A 12880-nucleotide genomic window follows, 5' to 3' on the forward strand; every position below is an offset into this window, starting at 1 on the left:
AGATGTATCTGGAATATCTTTTTGCTCTTTCACAACATACTTTTGTTTTTCATGGAGGCTGTAGGGTTTGTTTCTATCTAAGCCTTAGCCATTAAAAAGGAAGTTTTATTTCTTTGATCTGCAACACATGTAAACACGGGAAACACATGTAAACTACATGTAAACTACAGGTTTATATATATTAATTATTTAAATACAAATGCATTTTAGTTCAATCTTCTTAAATCCATTTTTTAATAAGAGTATGATATGGAATATTCCTCCCTGTTACTGCTGGGTTTGTTTGTTACACTTAAGGAAAAAATGATTCTCCAAAATCATGCTTGTACAGTAACATTATATTTAATATTAACTTAAGTGACAGACTGTTCTTAGTTCTCTGTATTGAGAAGAATATATTACTGTTGTGACCAGGTTATGGAACAAATGTTGAAATGCACAAATGTTTATGAACGAAGTAAACAACGTATTCGGCTCAGAGAAGTTGGCTATTCAGGATTGGGACTTCTTCTTAATGAAGCACCCATTAATACCTCTCTCATTAAAAGCCTCACCAATCAAATTATAAATACAGGTATGATTAAGGCTGATAATACTGATATATTTAAGAAATGTTCTTCGTAGTAGCATAATTCTATTTGATGGTTCTCAATTGTTTTTTTCTAAAGAGTTTTTTTTACCCCTTCCTCAGGTTACTTTTTAACTATTTATTATTTGATTCAGCAGGGCTTTCCTTGGGTACTATTTTTTATTTACCTTTTTTGTTTTTGTCTCCCCAGGGCATAGTAGTACCTTACTTGGTAGGCTTTCAATAATTATTGATTCATTGATTAGTAAATAATAGGGTCCTCTCTAATAAGAAAAGGATTCTAGAGAAAATAAAGAAAACATTTTTTTTTTCTTTAGGGGGCTTAAATCCTTAATTTCAGATATTCTTTTAGATATTCTTTCTTGTTTCTCTTTTTTTTTAAATAAAACTTTTTTAGTACTTACTATAAACTGTAGTGTTTATGTCAGATGCTAAGGGTTCAAAAGGTATAAGTTAAGGTTCTTTGTTTTGAATGGTTTATCTTCTCATTGATAAGTATATAAGATATAGGACATTTACATAAAAAGATAAATAATAGTACAAGATCAAAACAGTATGGATGGTGTGTTCAGGCAACTAAAAGAAAAGAACAGTTATTTAGGGCTTACTCAGGAGACTGTCAAATATTCTTTTTTTTTTTTAAAGATTTTATTTATTTATTTGAGAGAGAGGCAGTGAGAGAGAGCATGAGCAAGGAGAAAGTCAGAGGGAGAAGCACACTCCCCGTGGAGCTGGGAGCCTGATGCGGGACTCGATCCTAGGACTCCGGGATCATGACCTGAGCCGAAGGCAGTCGTCCAACCAACTGAGCCACCCAGGGGTCCCAAGACTGTCAAATATTCTAAATCTATTTTCTTCATAAAATTTAAACATCTGTAATTCTTAATTTATTTTTTTAAAGATTTATTGATTTTAGAGAGAGTGCATGTGGGGGAGGGTAAGGAAGAAGGAAAGAAAGAGTCTTCAAACATACTCCCCGACACAGGGCTTGATCCCAGGACTCCAAGATAATGACCTGTGGTGAAATCAGGAGTTAGCTGGTTAATTGGCTAAGGCACCTTGGAGCCCCTCTATAATCCTTATTTTAAATGAGACAGTTATTTCAGTACTTATATAACTATTTCCCACAGTTCAGTGTTCGAGAAAGAATTTGAAAAAGAAGAGGATAGCTGGAAGCATCACAGTTCTTGATTTCAAACTATACTACAAAGTTACAGTAATCCAAACAGTATGGTACTAGCATAAAAACTCACATAGACCAGTGGAACTGAATTGAAAGTCCAGAAATAAAACCATGTATATCTGGTCAACTAATATTTGACAAGGGATCCAAGAATACTCAGTATGGGAAAAATAGTCTATTCAATGAATGGTGTTAGGAAAAGATATTCATATGCAAAAGAATGAAAATGGGCCCTTATCTTACACCACTCACAAAAATTAACTTGAAATGAATTAAAGATTTAAATGTAAGCCCTGAATTATATAACTCCTAGAAGAAAACACGAGGAGGAGGAGGAGAAGTACTTACATTTGTCTTGGCAATGACACCAGAAACACAAGCAGTAAAAGCAGAAATAAACAAGTGGGACTTTATCCAACTAAAAAGCTTCTCCACAGGAAGAAAAACCATAAACAAAGTGAAAAGGCAGTCTATAGGGTGGAAGAAAATACTAGTGAATCAAATATCTGAGAGGGGATTAATTATCTAAAATATGTAAGGAAATCCTACAACATAGCAACAAAAATCCAATTAAAAAATGAACAAGGTACTAGACACATCATTGGAAGCAAGGGAAACAAAAGCAAAAATGAACTATTGGGACTTCATCAAGATGAAAAACCTCTGTATAGCAAGGGAAACAATCAACAAAACTAAAAGGCGGCCTATGAAATAGAAGAACATACTTGCAAATGAGGGTTAGTATCCAAAATCTGTAAGGAACTTAATAAATTCAACACCCAAAAAACCAAATAATCCAGTTAAGAAATGGGCAGAAGACATGAATAGGTATTTCTCGAAAGAAGACATCCAGATGGCTAAAAGGTACTCAACATCACTCATCATCAGGGAAAGACAAATCAAAACCATAATGAGATACCACCTCACACCTGTCCGAATGGCTAAAATTAACAATACAGGAAACAGCAAGGCTGCAGAGAAACAGGAATCCTTTTGCATTGTTGGTGGGAAGGCAAACAGGTGCAGCCACTCTGGAGAACAGTATGGGCAATTCCTAAAAAAGCTAAAATTTTATAAATTCCTACTTAGGAATGTATGGCAGTTCCTGAAAAAACTACCTTATGATCCAACAATCATACTTCTAGGTATTTACCCAAGGGATACAGAAATAAAGATTTGAAGGGGTACATGAATCCCAGGCTTATAGCATTAATATCAACAATAGCCAAACCATGGAAGGAGCCCCAAAGCCCATCAACTGATGAATGGATAAAGAAGATAGTGGAATACTAGTCAACCATCAAAAAATGAAATTTTGCCATTTGCGATGACGTGGTTGGAGCCAGAGTTTATTACGCTAAGTGAAATTAGTCCATCAGAGAAAGACAAATACCATATGATTTCACTCATATGCGGAATTTAGGGGGGAAAAATGGATGAACTTTCAGGAGGGGGAAAGAAAAGAGATGGGAAAACAGATCATGAGAGACTCTTCGATTAGAAGACAAACTGAGGGTTGATGGAGGGTGATGGATATTAAGGAGGCCACATGTTATGATGAGCACTGGGTGTTGCATGTAAATGATGAACCACTGAAATCAACTCCTGAAACCAGTATTGAACTATATGTCAACTAACTAAAATTTAAAAAAAAAAAAAAAAAAAAGAGCAAAGGGCATGAATAGACATATTTGCAAAGAAGACGTACAAATAACCAGTAGGTAGTTGACAAGGTGCTCCACATCTCTAATCATAAGGGAAGTGTAAATCAAAACCACAAGGAGATAACACTTCACACCTGAAAAGGTGGCTGTTTCCAAAAGGACAGTAACAAGTGGTGGTGAAGATATGGCGAAAGGGAAACCCTTGTACATTGTTGCTGGGAATGCAAATTAGATGGCCACTGTGGAAAACAGTATGGAGGTTCCTCCAAGAATTAAAAATAGAACTGTCATAAATGCCAACAATCCATCTTCTAGATACATATCCAAAGAAAATGAAATCAGTATCTTGAAGAGTTTTCTGCATCCCCATGTTCATTGCAGCATCATTTATAATAGCCAAGACATACACAACCTGAATGTCTGCTGATGGGTGAGTGGATAATGATGAGGTGTTTTATATGAATATTATTCAGCCATTTGTAACAGAAGAACCTGCAGGGCATTATTCTGCTAAGTGAAATAAGTCAGAGAAGGACACATACTCTGTGGTCTCACTTATAGGTGAAATTCAAAAAACCAACCTCCTAGAAACAGTAGATTGGTAGTTGCCGGGGCTGGAGGCAGAGGGCAAATGAGTGAAGGTGGCCAAAGAGTACAAGCTTCCACTTATAAGATGAATAAGTTCTGGGGATCTAAAGTGCAACCTGGTGACTATAGTAAATAATACTATGCACTTGGAAGTTGCTTAAAGAGCAGATCTTAAACGTTTTCACCACTAAAGGAAAATAGTTACTATGTGAAGTGATGGATGTTAACTAACCTTATTGTGGTAATTATTTTGGGGTATATAAGTATATCAGGTTATCATGTTGTAAATTAAATTTATATGCTGTTTTATGGCAGTTATATCGCCATAAAGCTAGAAAAAAAATAAAGGATATCTTGTTGGCAGCGAGAAAAATAAAAATGAAACAATTATTATCTGTCACTCACAGTCTCTTTGGCTATCTCTGGAATTTAATTTTAAATTTTTATTTTTTTTTCCCACCATAGATCCTGCTATTAATTTCAAAGATCTGTTGTCTGTGGTATATATATCTCACAGAACACATATAAATGTCAGAGTGGTTATCTGCAGAAAGGTTAGTAAACTTTTAAGATGTACTTTAAAAATGACAGTATTATTATACTGTGAATAATTCTGATGAATAATTTTATATTCATGAATAAATTTATACTGAGTATTTTACACTGAGTGTACATTTTAATTTCTGTTATTTTATAAGTGACACAATTTTATAAATAAGTAATTTTCTTTTTTGGGGTGAATTAACTTCATTGTAATTAAAATATCAGCATAAAAATGTGTTCTTAGCTTTACATGGTCTCCTGGAAATATTTCCTTTCCACAGTAAAAAAAAAATTAGTACCAGAGAATAGTTTTTTGTCAGGAAATTTCAACGATTATGACCATTTCTAATTCATATATCATATTTTAGAATTTCTAAATCTTGAACTTTGTGGAAAAGCAACAGTGACTTGCCTTCCATGCATGCCTTTAACTGAGTCAAGAAATAGTTATCCCGTGTGCTGCTTTCTGATTTGGGCCTTCTCTCTCTTCCACTAGTAGTCACTGACCTACTATTTAATTTGCTTCCTTGCTTTTCTTTTTACTTTTACTCCCTAATTATGTTACTGTATTTTTCCATCTGTAAGTCTGAATATATATCTTTTTCTTTAACAGCTATGTATGTATAGTTTTTATTCTGTGGCTATTGTATAAAGTATTACCTGGTTCCCTATTCATGGGTGTTTAGGTTGTCTCCTGTTTTTCTGTGTAAAACTTCTGTTAAGAACTTTTTTACATATATTTTTACCTGGTTTTGATAGTACATCTATGAGACATTATCCATGAAATGGAATTGCTCTGTCAGAGTGTACTCGTATTCCACATTTTGATGGATTCTGGCATGGCGTTCTTGAAGCAGGTCATAGAGATTGATTCTTTCCTTTCAGTTTTTATCCATTCCCTCATTTTTATCCATTACATGCATATAAAGTAGCCATAAAATAAGTCTTATTTTATGGAAATTTTAAAATTATGAAAATTTCTTCCCTAAGAAAAAAATGGATATTCTGCATCAGTAGAGTAATGGTAGCTCACCGACAGCATTAGTGAGGAAAGGAACTTCACATCATTGTGACTCATTGTGACATGTTGCTTTTTGTATCAGCATCAACATGAATTTGAGCCACTGATTCTGAAGTCCCTACCAACATTATTCATCTCCTATGACACTTGCCAGGGTTAGAGATAAATGAGATTTTCTAAATCCTGGGAGCAAAAATTATTTTCATCTACATAGAGTTTACTGGCTTTGTGATAAAAATGTTTGAAAGATCTTATCTGGGTATCTGACAGTGTTTAAGAATTTGTTGTTATCCAAAAAATGTGGAATCAGTTGTACTGTAGAGATCATACATATTGGCATGTCAGTGTCTCTTCTGTAATTTCAATTTCTTTTTACAGCTAAATAGTGGCATCCATCTTGTTAGAATTAGTGTTTGTATAATAAGAGTTAATGGAAAAAATATGTTTTCGAAAAAGCAACCATTAACTTTGCCTGGAAAAAAAAAATGAGCCAAGGAAACATTCTTGGGATATCTAGATTCTATTAAAGTGTCAGTGTGTCGTCTTTACTACTCCCTTAACCCTAGGGCCAGAACAGGGCCTGGTACATAGTACGTATTCAGTATTTGCTTAACAAATGTAGTGGGCTCATGGCAAATATTTAGTTGAGAGGATATAGCTTTATTACATTTTATGTATACTTCATTCTATTATATTTTCTTTCTGACCAAATTAAAAACATGAATATGTTGACATGTGGAGGATCATTTTTCCCTTTTTTATCTTTCAGCAAATATTTAAGTGCTATGTACAACGAGTAATATGCAGATTAGTTTAAAAACACAGTATGTACCCTACAGATAGTTTGTAATCCAGTTAAGAACATAATCTTGTGAAAGTTTATCTTCCCACAGCTTCTCATTAAATTACTTTGTCACTAAAATAACCGAAAAGGAATTGTGTTTGATGTGAAGTACTGTGTACTTTTTGATGAATTTTGTATTCCTAATCTTGCAGATTTTACAGATTTTGCTGTCCCAGCCAGATGCAGCACATCAGATATCTCAACAAGTGGGTTGGCAAGACACTTTAGTTAGGCTTTTTTTAAAAACCAATTTTGAAAATGGCAATACTCTTCATAAGCACAGTAGGGCTGTTTCAGTAAAAGACAGTGACAAAAATTTATCAGCTGAAGATACTAAGAAGAACTTTGATGAAAAGATTGATGAGGAAAAAATCAACTCTTTTGCCTCAGCCAATGTGTCTTCAGATCAGTGGAGTTTAGAGGATGGACACTCTCTAGACTCCAGCACCCCATTATTTCAAGAAGATAGTTCTGTGGGAGAATTATCTTTCAGATCAGAGAATCAAGAAGAATTCTGGAATAATAACCCTTCACATCTGAGTTTAGATCTCAGTGGAATAGACTCGTGTGAACTGAGCGACAGTGGAAGTCACATGCCGGACAGCCTGCCCAGCACGCCCTCCCCAATAGAATCTACCAAATCATTTTCCGTGCAGTCTGACAAAGAGAGCGGTGTCATAAATGATCCTGGGTTTGGCGATGACTTCTCTTTACTTGAAAGCCAAGAGGTAAAATTCCTTATGTGTCCAAATACTGTTTTTATTTTCACATGTCTGTTACACACTTCTAATCCTGTGTAATTGTTAACAATTCCATATTCTATTCATGTTCTGAGTCTCATGATCTAAGATTTTTGGAAGCCTGGAAGTCACTGAATTGTATCTTGAGAAAAGCAGGTGTTTTAGTCATCCTCGTATCTCTAGAGCATACTTAGCAAAGTTCCGGGTTCATCAAGACACTTAAAAAATATTGTTAAATGATTACAGTCAGTATATGTGATGGTTTTTTCTATGTGCTTTTAACACCACCTCCTTCCAATAATTTAATATTAGTTCATCTTTTTTCTAGAGATGTGAGGAGGAGCTTCTTCAATTACTGACAAATATTTTGAACTATGTAATGTGTAGGGGATTAGAAAAGTCTGATGATAGTACTTGGATTGAACGGGGACAAGTGTTTTCAGCACTAAGTAAACCGGGAATATCCAGTGAACTACTTCGACCATCAGATGAAATAAAATTAATGTAAGCATTCAGTTGGTGGTTTCCTCTTTCCTTTGGAGTGGATGGGAGTCTAAAATAATCCTTTTTATTGAACATTTATTCAGGATTCAGTGGGCTTAGTGAGAGAAAAGGAAAAACTTCATGCTCGGCCCCTTTTCCTCTCTGTTGCCATTTTAATGGAATCTAGAGAGAAATCCAAAGGTGTGAGGAGATTTAAATCTTTAGTTTGGGCTTCAGTAATATATAATCCTTATTGTTTAAATTAGTTTTTGTAACATGTAAACATTTCGTGTATTGTGTTCTGCAGTCTTGTCCGTGTTTGAGAGTTTCCATGCTGAGGGAACCAAGTAACGTTTTCATAAAAATTATTTCTGTAAAGCATTTAGAGTTCTCTGCAGGGCTAGATCTTCTGCAAGACCTATAAGGCTTTTTTTTTCTTACCTTCCCAGTTTCCAACTTTAAACTTTTAAGTACCTACTAGAGACTGGAATTTGAATTATTTCAATAGCTTTTTTATAATTAAACAGATAACTTTTACTTTGCCTTTTATATTAAGTTTATTAAAGATAGATATTTTAGAGATTAAAAAGCTGCTTCATTGTTATTAAATATCTTCTGATCTTTTCCAGTGATAGTATATCTTTAAAGACATAATAATGAATAACTGGATTTCTTTTCATGTTTTACTATTTTTCTAAACTTAAAATGATTTTAAGAGGATTTTGTTTTGCACTTAGTTTGCTACAGAACATGTTAGAATGGACAGTCACAGAAAACAGAGAATCAAAAATGAATCCTGTAACTGCTGAAAATGCCTTCCGACTCATCTTGATCATACAGGACTTTCTGCAGTCAGAGGGGCTTGTTAATTCAAACATGTGGACTGAGAAGGTGCAGTAATAACTCCTTGATATTATTTTTCTGGTAGGCAAGGACTTTATTCAACAAAAAATTTGTGCCCTCTTTTTTTTTTTTTTTTAAAGATTTTATTTATTTATTTGACAGAGATCACAGGTTGGCAGAGAAGCAGGCAGAGAGAGAAAGGGGTGGGTGAAGCAGGCTCCCTGATGAGCAGAGAGCCCGATGCTGGGCTTGATCCCAGGACCCTGAGATCATGACCTGAGCTGAAGGCAGAGGCTTAACCCACTGAGCCACCCAGGTGCCCCTGTACCCTCTCTGTTTAGAGCATTAATATTTAATCAGATACAGTGAACATGGATAAAAAGTGATAGTTAACTTTGTTAGCTATTACTAGAATAGTTCTTTTGGCTTTTATCAATTGAACATTAAACTAGTTTTGAAATATTTATAATGTGTATTACTTTGGGGAAAACTCATCAGTAGATTTTTAAGACAATGTTTTTTTTTTCTCAATTTTTCCCTTGTGATAGCTTTTAGACGATCTGATGCTGCTCTTCGATGGTCTGTCTGTTTGGTATTCTGAAAGTCAAGTATGGGCAAAACTTTCTCGAATCCAAATCCAGTTGCTTCTAGGATTCATTGGAAGGGGGAATTTGCAGGTTTGTCAGTTCTTTTGCATTATTTTCTATACTTTGCATGCAGCATAGGAGTTATTTGTGTACTAACTAAATGATAATAAATTTTCAGTATTTTTATTTTTTTAATAGGTCCCAAAAATATCCATGATTTCCCTTGAGTCAGAAAGAGGCTTCAGAGGCAGCTGATTGATTGTTTCTTCCTGATGTGTATGACTCAGTGTAATTTTAAATTTTCCTTTTAAAGGATTTATACTTTATACTTAGCCCTTTTGATAATTGGAATTTTAAGTACTTGGTAGGGGTAGGTATGGTTTCTAATATATATAAACTTGCCATAATGATGAGAATAGAGATTAAAATTCTATAAGGTTGCTATATTTTTTAAAGGCCATAGTTTTCAATAGTTTTTTTTTTTCTAATTGTAGAAGTAACATGTACTCATGGAAAATACACACACAAAAAAAGAGAAGAAAATAAATCCATCATCCCATAGCCCGAGAAGAAATAACTATCAGTATTTTTATATGTGTATATTTTTTTCAGATGATTGAAATTTTCACATATTTTGATAATATGATAATGTGACTAGTACTATGTTACTATTTAAAAATAGGGTTTTTTTTTTCTTAATCACAAAAGTGACATATTCATTATAGAAACATGGAAAATGCAGAAAAGCTAAATAAATAAGAAGATGTGCTTTCTGATACATGGATGGTGGAAGCTTGACTTGTGCAGCCATTCAAATGCAACTGGAAAATACATGAATTTTAGGTACTTTAAAAAAATGATCACACTCTTATATTCAGATAATAATCCAAAATGCCAGACATTTGTACACATAGATGTTCATGGTAGTATTCTATTTTTCTCTACCTAGAAGTAAGCTGAGGATAGCTTTTGGGGCTTTTTCAGTAATACTAGCTTCATGGCTGTCAAAGCAGTAGCAACCAGTATGCCAGATAGTTATTTTAGATGTGAGGACTCTTTTTTTTTTTTCCTTTCCCACTTCTAGTCACCCTCAGTGTTTATCTTCGATGAAATTTCCATAAATAAAATATCTGTTTAATTTGTCCACCATTAAATATCCAGTGTCTGTCCCATAGTAGGGCTCTATAAATACTTGTTAAATAAAGATTCAAGTGGGCATTTGCACCCCCATGTTTATAACAGCAGTGTTTTTAATAGTCACATGTGGAAAGAGCTCAGATGTGCATCAACAGATGAATGGATAAAAATGATGTGGTATATATGTATGTATAATACGCACACACACACATGCACAGACACAATGGAATATTACTCAGCCATCAAAAAGAATGAAGTCTTGCCATTTGCTATGAGGTGGACGGAACTAAATGGTATTACGCTAAGTGAAATATGTCAATCAGAGAAAGACAAATACCATATGATTTCACTTATATAAGAAGTTTAAGAAACAAAACAGAAACAGGGGAGGGGAAAAAAAAAAGAAACAGGGGAGGGGAAGGAAAAATAAGATGATAACAGAGAGAGAGGCGAACCATAAGAGATTCTTAATTATAAGAAACAAACTTTGGGTTGCTGGAGGGGACGTGGCGGGGGGATGGAGCAATTGGGTGATGGGCATTAAGGAGGGCACTTGAAGTGATGAACGCTGGGTGTTGTATGCAACTGATGAATCACTAGATTCTGACTCTGAAACTAATAATACACTATATGGTAATTAAATTGAACTTAAATTTTAAAAAACATGAAGGCAAACCATAGAGCACATAACCTATAGGTAAGATACCTTATTTACCAGTAGTTGGTAACCTAAAACATTTTTTACTAGCTGGTTGTTTAATTTTTTCCTCTTGGGAATAAAAACATAAAAGGCTGGGAAAGCAACTTCTTCCCTTAAAGGGGTTATAATAGAGCTTCTTTGCCAATCTGGCTACAAACTTGTTTTGTTTCACTCATACTTATTAGTTAATTGCCTGTATATAAGTATTATATTGCCATAAATGTCAGCATTTCCTAACTTCTAAAGCAGGATAAGGTGGTTGTTGATTTATTTAGTGCAGCATATGGTCTCCATTTTGTCCCTAGTTAACTCATCCAGTGATGAGAATATGAAATCATCTGGAGGAGCTTTTTAAAAATACCTTTGTGGGTCATCATTCTTAGTAATTATATCAGAATGGAGGAACTAAGGCATTGGTATTTTTTGTAATTTCTCAGGTGACCCTAATCTAGTACTCTTTATAATGGAGGTGGGGGGGGGTCATATGTATCACACTACTTATGTAGTGTGTGTGTGTGTGTGTGTGTGTGTGTCCAAAATTAAGACAGTGGTTAAATAAATTATCTTGTATTCATTACAAGTATCTTTATAATTTTAAATAAATACATAAGTATATGGTTTATTTGATAATAAGTTTAAAACAAAGCACTAGATATTTAACTTTAATTAAAATAAACAGTATTTTGAAAAACTCACAGCGAAACAGCCCAGAATTGCTAGTATTGGAATTTCCTGTATGATGAGATTTTATATCCTTTTTTCTTATATTTGTTGTTCTCTATTAGAATTAAGTTGTTTTAGTCATATCCAAAGACTAAAATGAAGGATTTGCAAAAGTCTGAGGAGAGGATAATAGTTTCACCAGTCGAAGCTTAAGTTAAAAGTAGAAAAGTTAAAGTCTTGAGCCGTCGTAGATATTGTTTCCTCCAGTGCTGTTTGCCTTTTTAAGGCTTGTGTGGAAAGACTGCTTAAGGTCTCTTACTGCCTCGGCCCGCAAAGACCTGTGCATACAGCTCAGACTGCCTTGAAACAAGTACAATCATAAAGTGATGTCAGATTCTGATAACTTCCCTCTTGTCTCTTGCTTTTCTTCATTTTGAAAGTAATAAGATCCAACATTGTAATATATAGTGTTAAGTGAGAAGGAGATAGTTTATATCATTTGTCTTACCATGGTTATATGGCTTAGATCTAGTCTGGACAGAAGGAGACCCCATTTATGACTTAATTTACCTTCCTTTGTTAAGGTTAAGGACAATGTTTAATGGGAATATGGAGCATTCCTTTGCCTGGACTTATTAGTACATGTATTTTCCTTGGGAAGTTTAAGGGTAGTAAACTTTTTTTGTCAAGGACTCAGTCTCTCTTGTACTTATGCTTTATGTATCGTAATGCTTTGATTCCAAATAACAGAAGCATCAACCCAAACTGACTGAGTTTAGGAGATTTATTGGCTCATATAATAGCAAATTCTGTAGTTCAGTTTAAGGCATGATTTAATCAAGGATTCTGTTCCATTTATTTGCTGTTTTCACAGCACTCCTTTCGCTCATGAGTCAGCTTATCTTAAGCTGGCTGCCCTTGTCACAAAATGTCTGCCAATAGCATTTGGTGCTACATGCTTCCTCATTTATATCAGATAAAAAGAGTATTTCTGGAGCACCTGCGTGGTCCAGTTGGTGATGTGTCTGCCTTTGGCTCAGGTCATGATCTCAGAGTTCTGGGATAGAGCCCCTGCTCAGCGGGGAGTCTTCTTCTCCCTCTCCCTTTGCCCCATCCTGGCCCCCTCCCCACTCATGCTCTCTCTCAAATAAATAAATAGAATCTTCAAGAAAGAGAGAGAGAGTCCTTCTTTCTACTGTCACTGTTGGTAGACAGTTCTTCATGGATCTCTTGTGTTTCTCTGTATCTTATAAATAGAGGCACTAGATGTCTTCATTATGAACTATCTTTTTGAG

At 34.6% G+C, this 12880-nt stretch overlaps 1 protein-coding gene across 8 annotated transcripts in view; it reads left to right on the plus strand.

Moving 5' to 3' along the window:
• Positions 1–12880, plus strand: part of NBEAL1 (neurobeachin like 1) — a 197893-nt gene that overhangs the window by 106246 nt on the left and 78767 nt on the right. For all 8 annotated transcript variants that reach the window (XM_004764194.3, XM_045078587.1, XM_045078588.1 and 5 more), the window contains 6 exons: positions 415–574; positions 4490–4578; positions 6585–7160; positions 7501–7676; positions 8393–8546; positions 9047–9175. In XM_004764194.3, the coding sequence (XP_004764251.1) occupies positions 415–574; positions 4490–4578; positions 6585–7160; positions 7501–7676; positions 8393–8546; positions 9047–9175 (1284 nt within the window). The remainder of the gene's footprint in view (positions 1–414; positions 575–4489; positions 4579–6584; positions 7161–7500; positions 7677–8392; positions 8547–9046; positions 9176–12880) is intronic.

This window comes from Mustela putorius, unplaced genomic scaffold (genome assembly GCF_011764305.1).
Source record: "Mustela putorius furo isolate JIRA1106 unplaced genomic scaffold, ASM1176430v1.1 tig00000275_pilon_pilon_pilon, whole genome shotgun sequence".
Taxonomy (NCBI): Eukaryota; Metazoa; Chordata; class Mammalia; order Carnivora; family Mustelidae; genus Mustela; species Mustela putorius.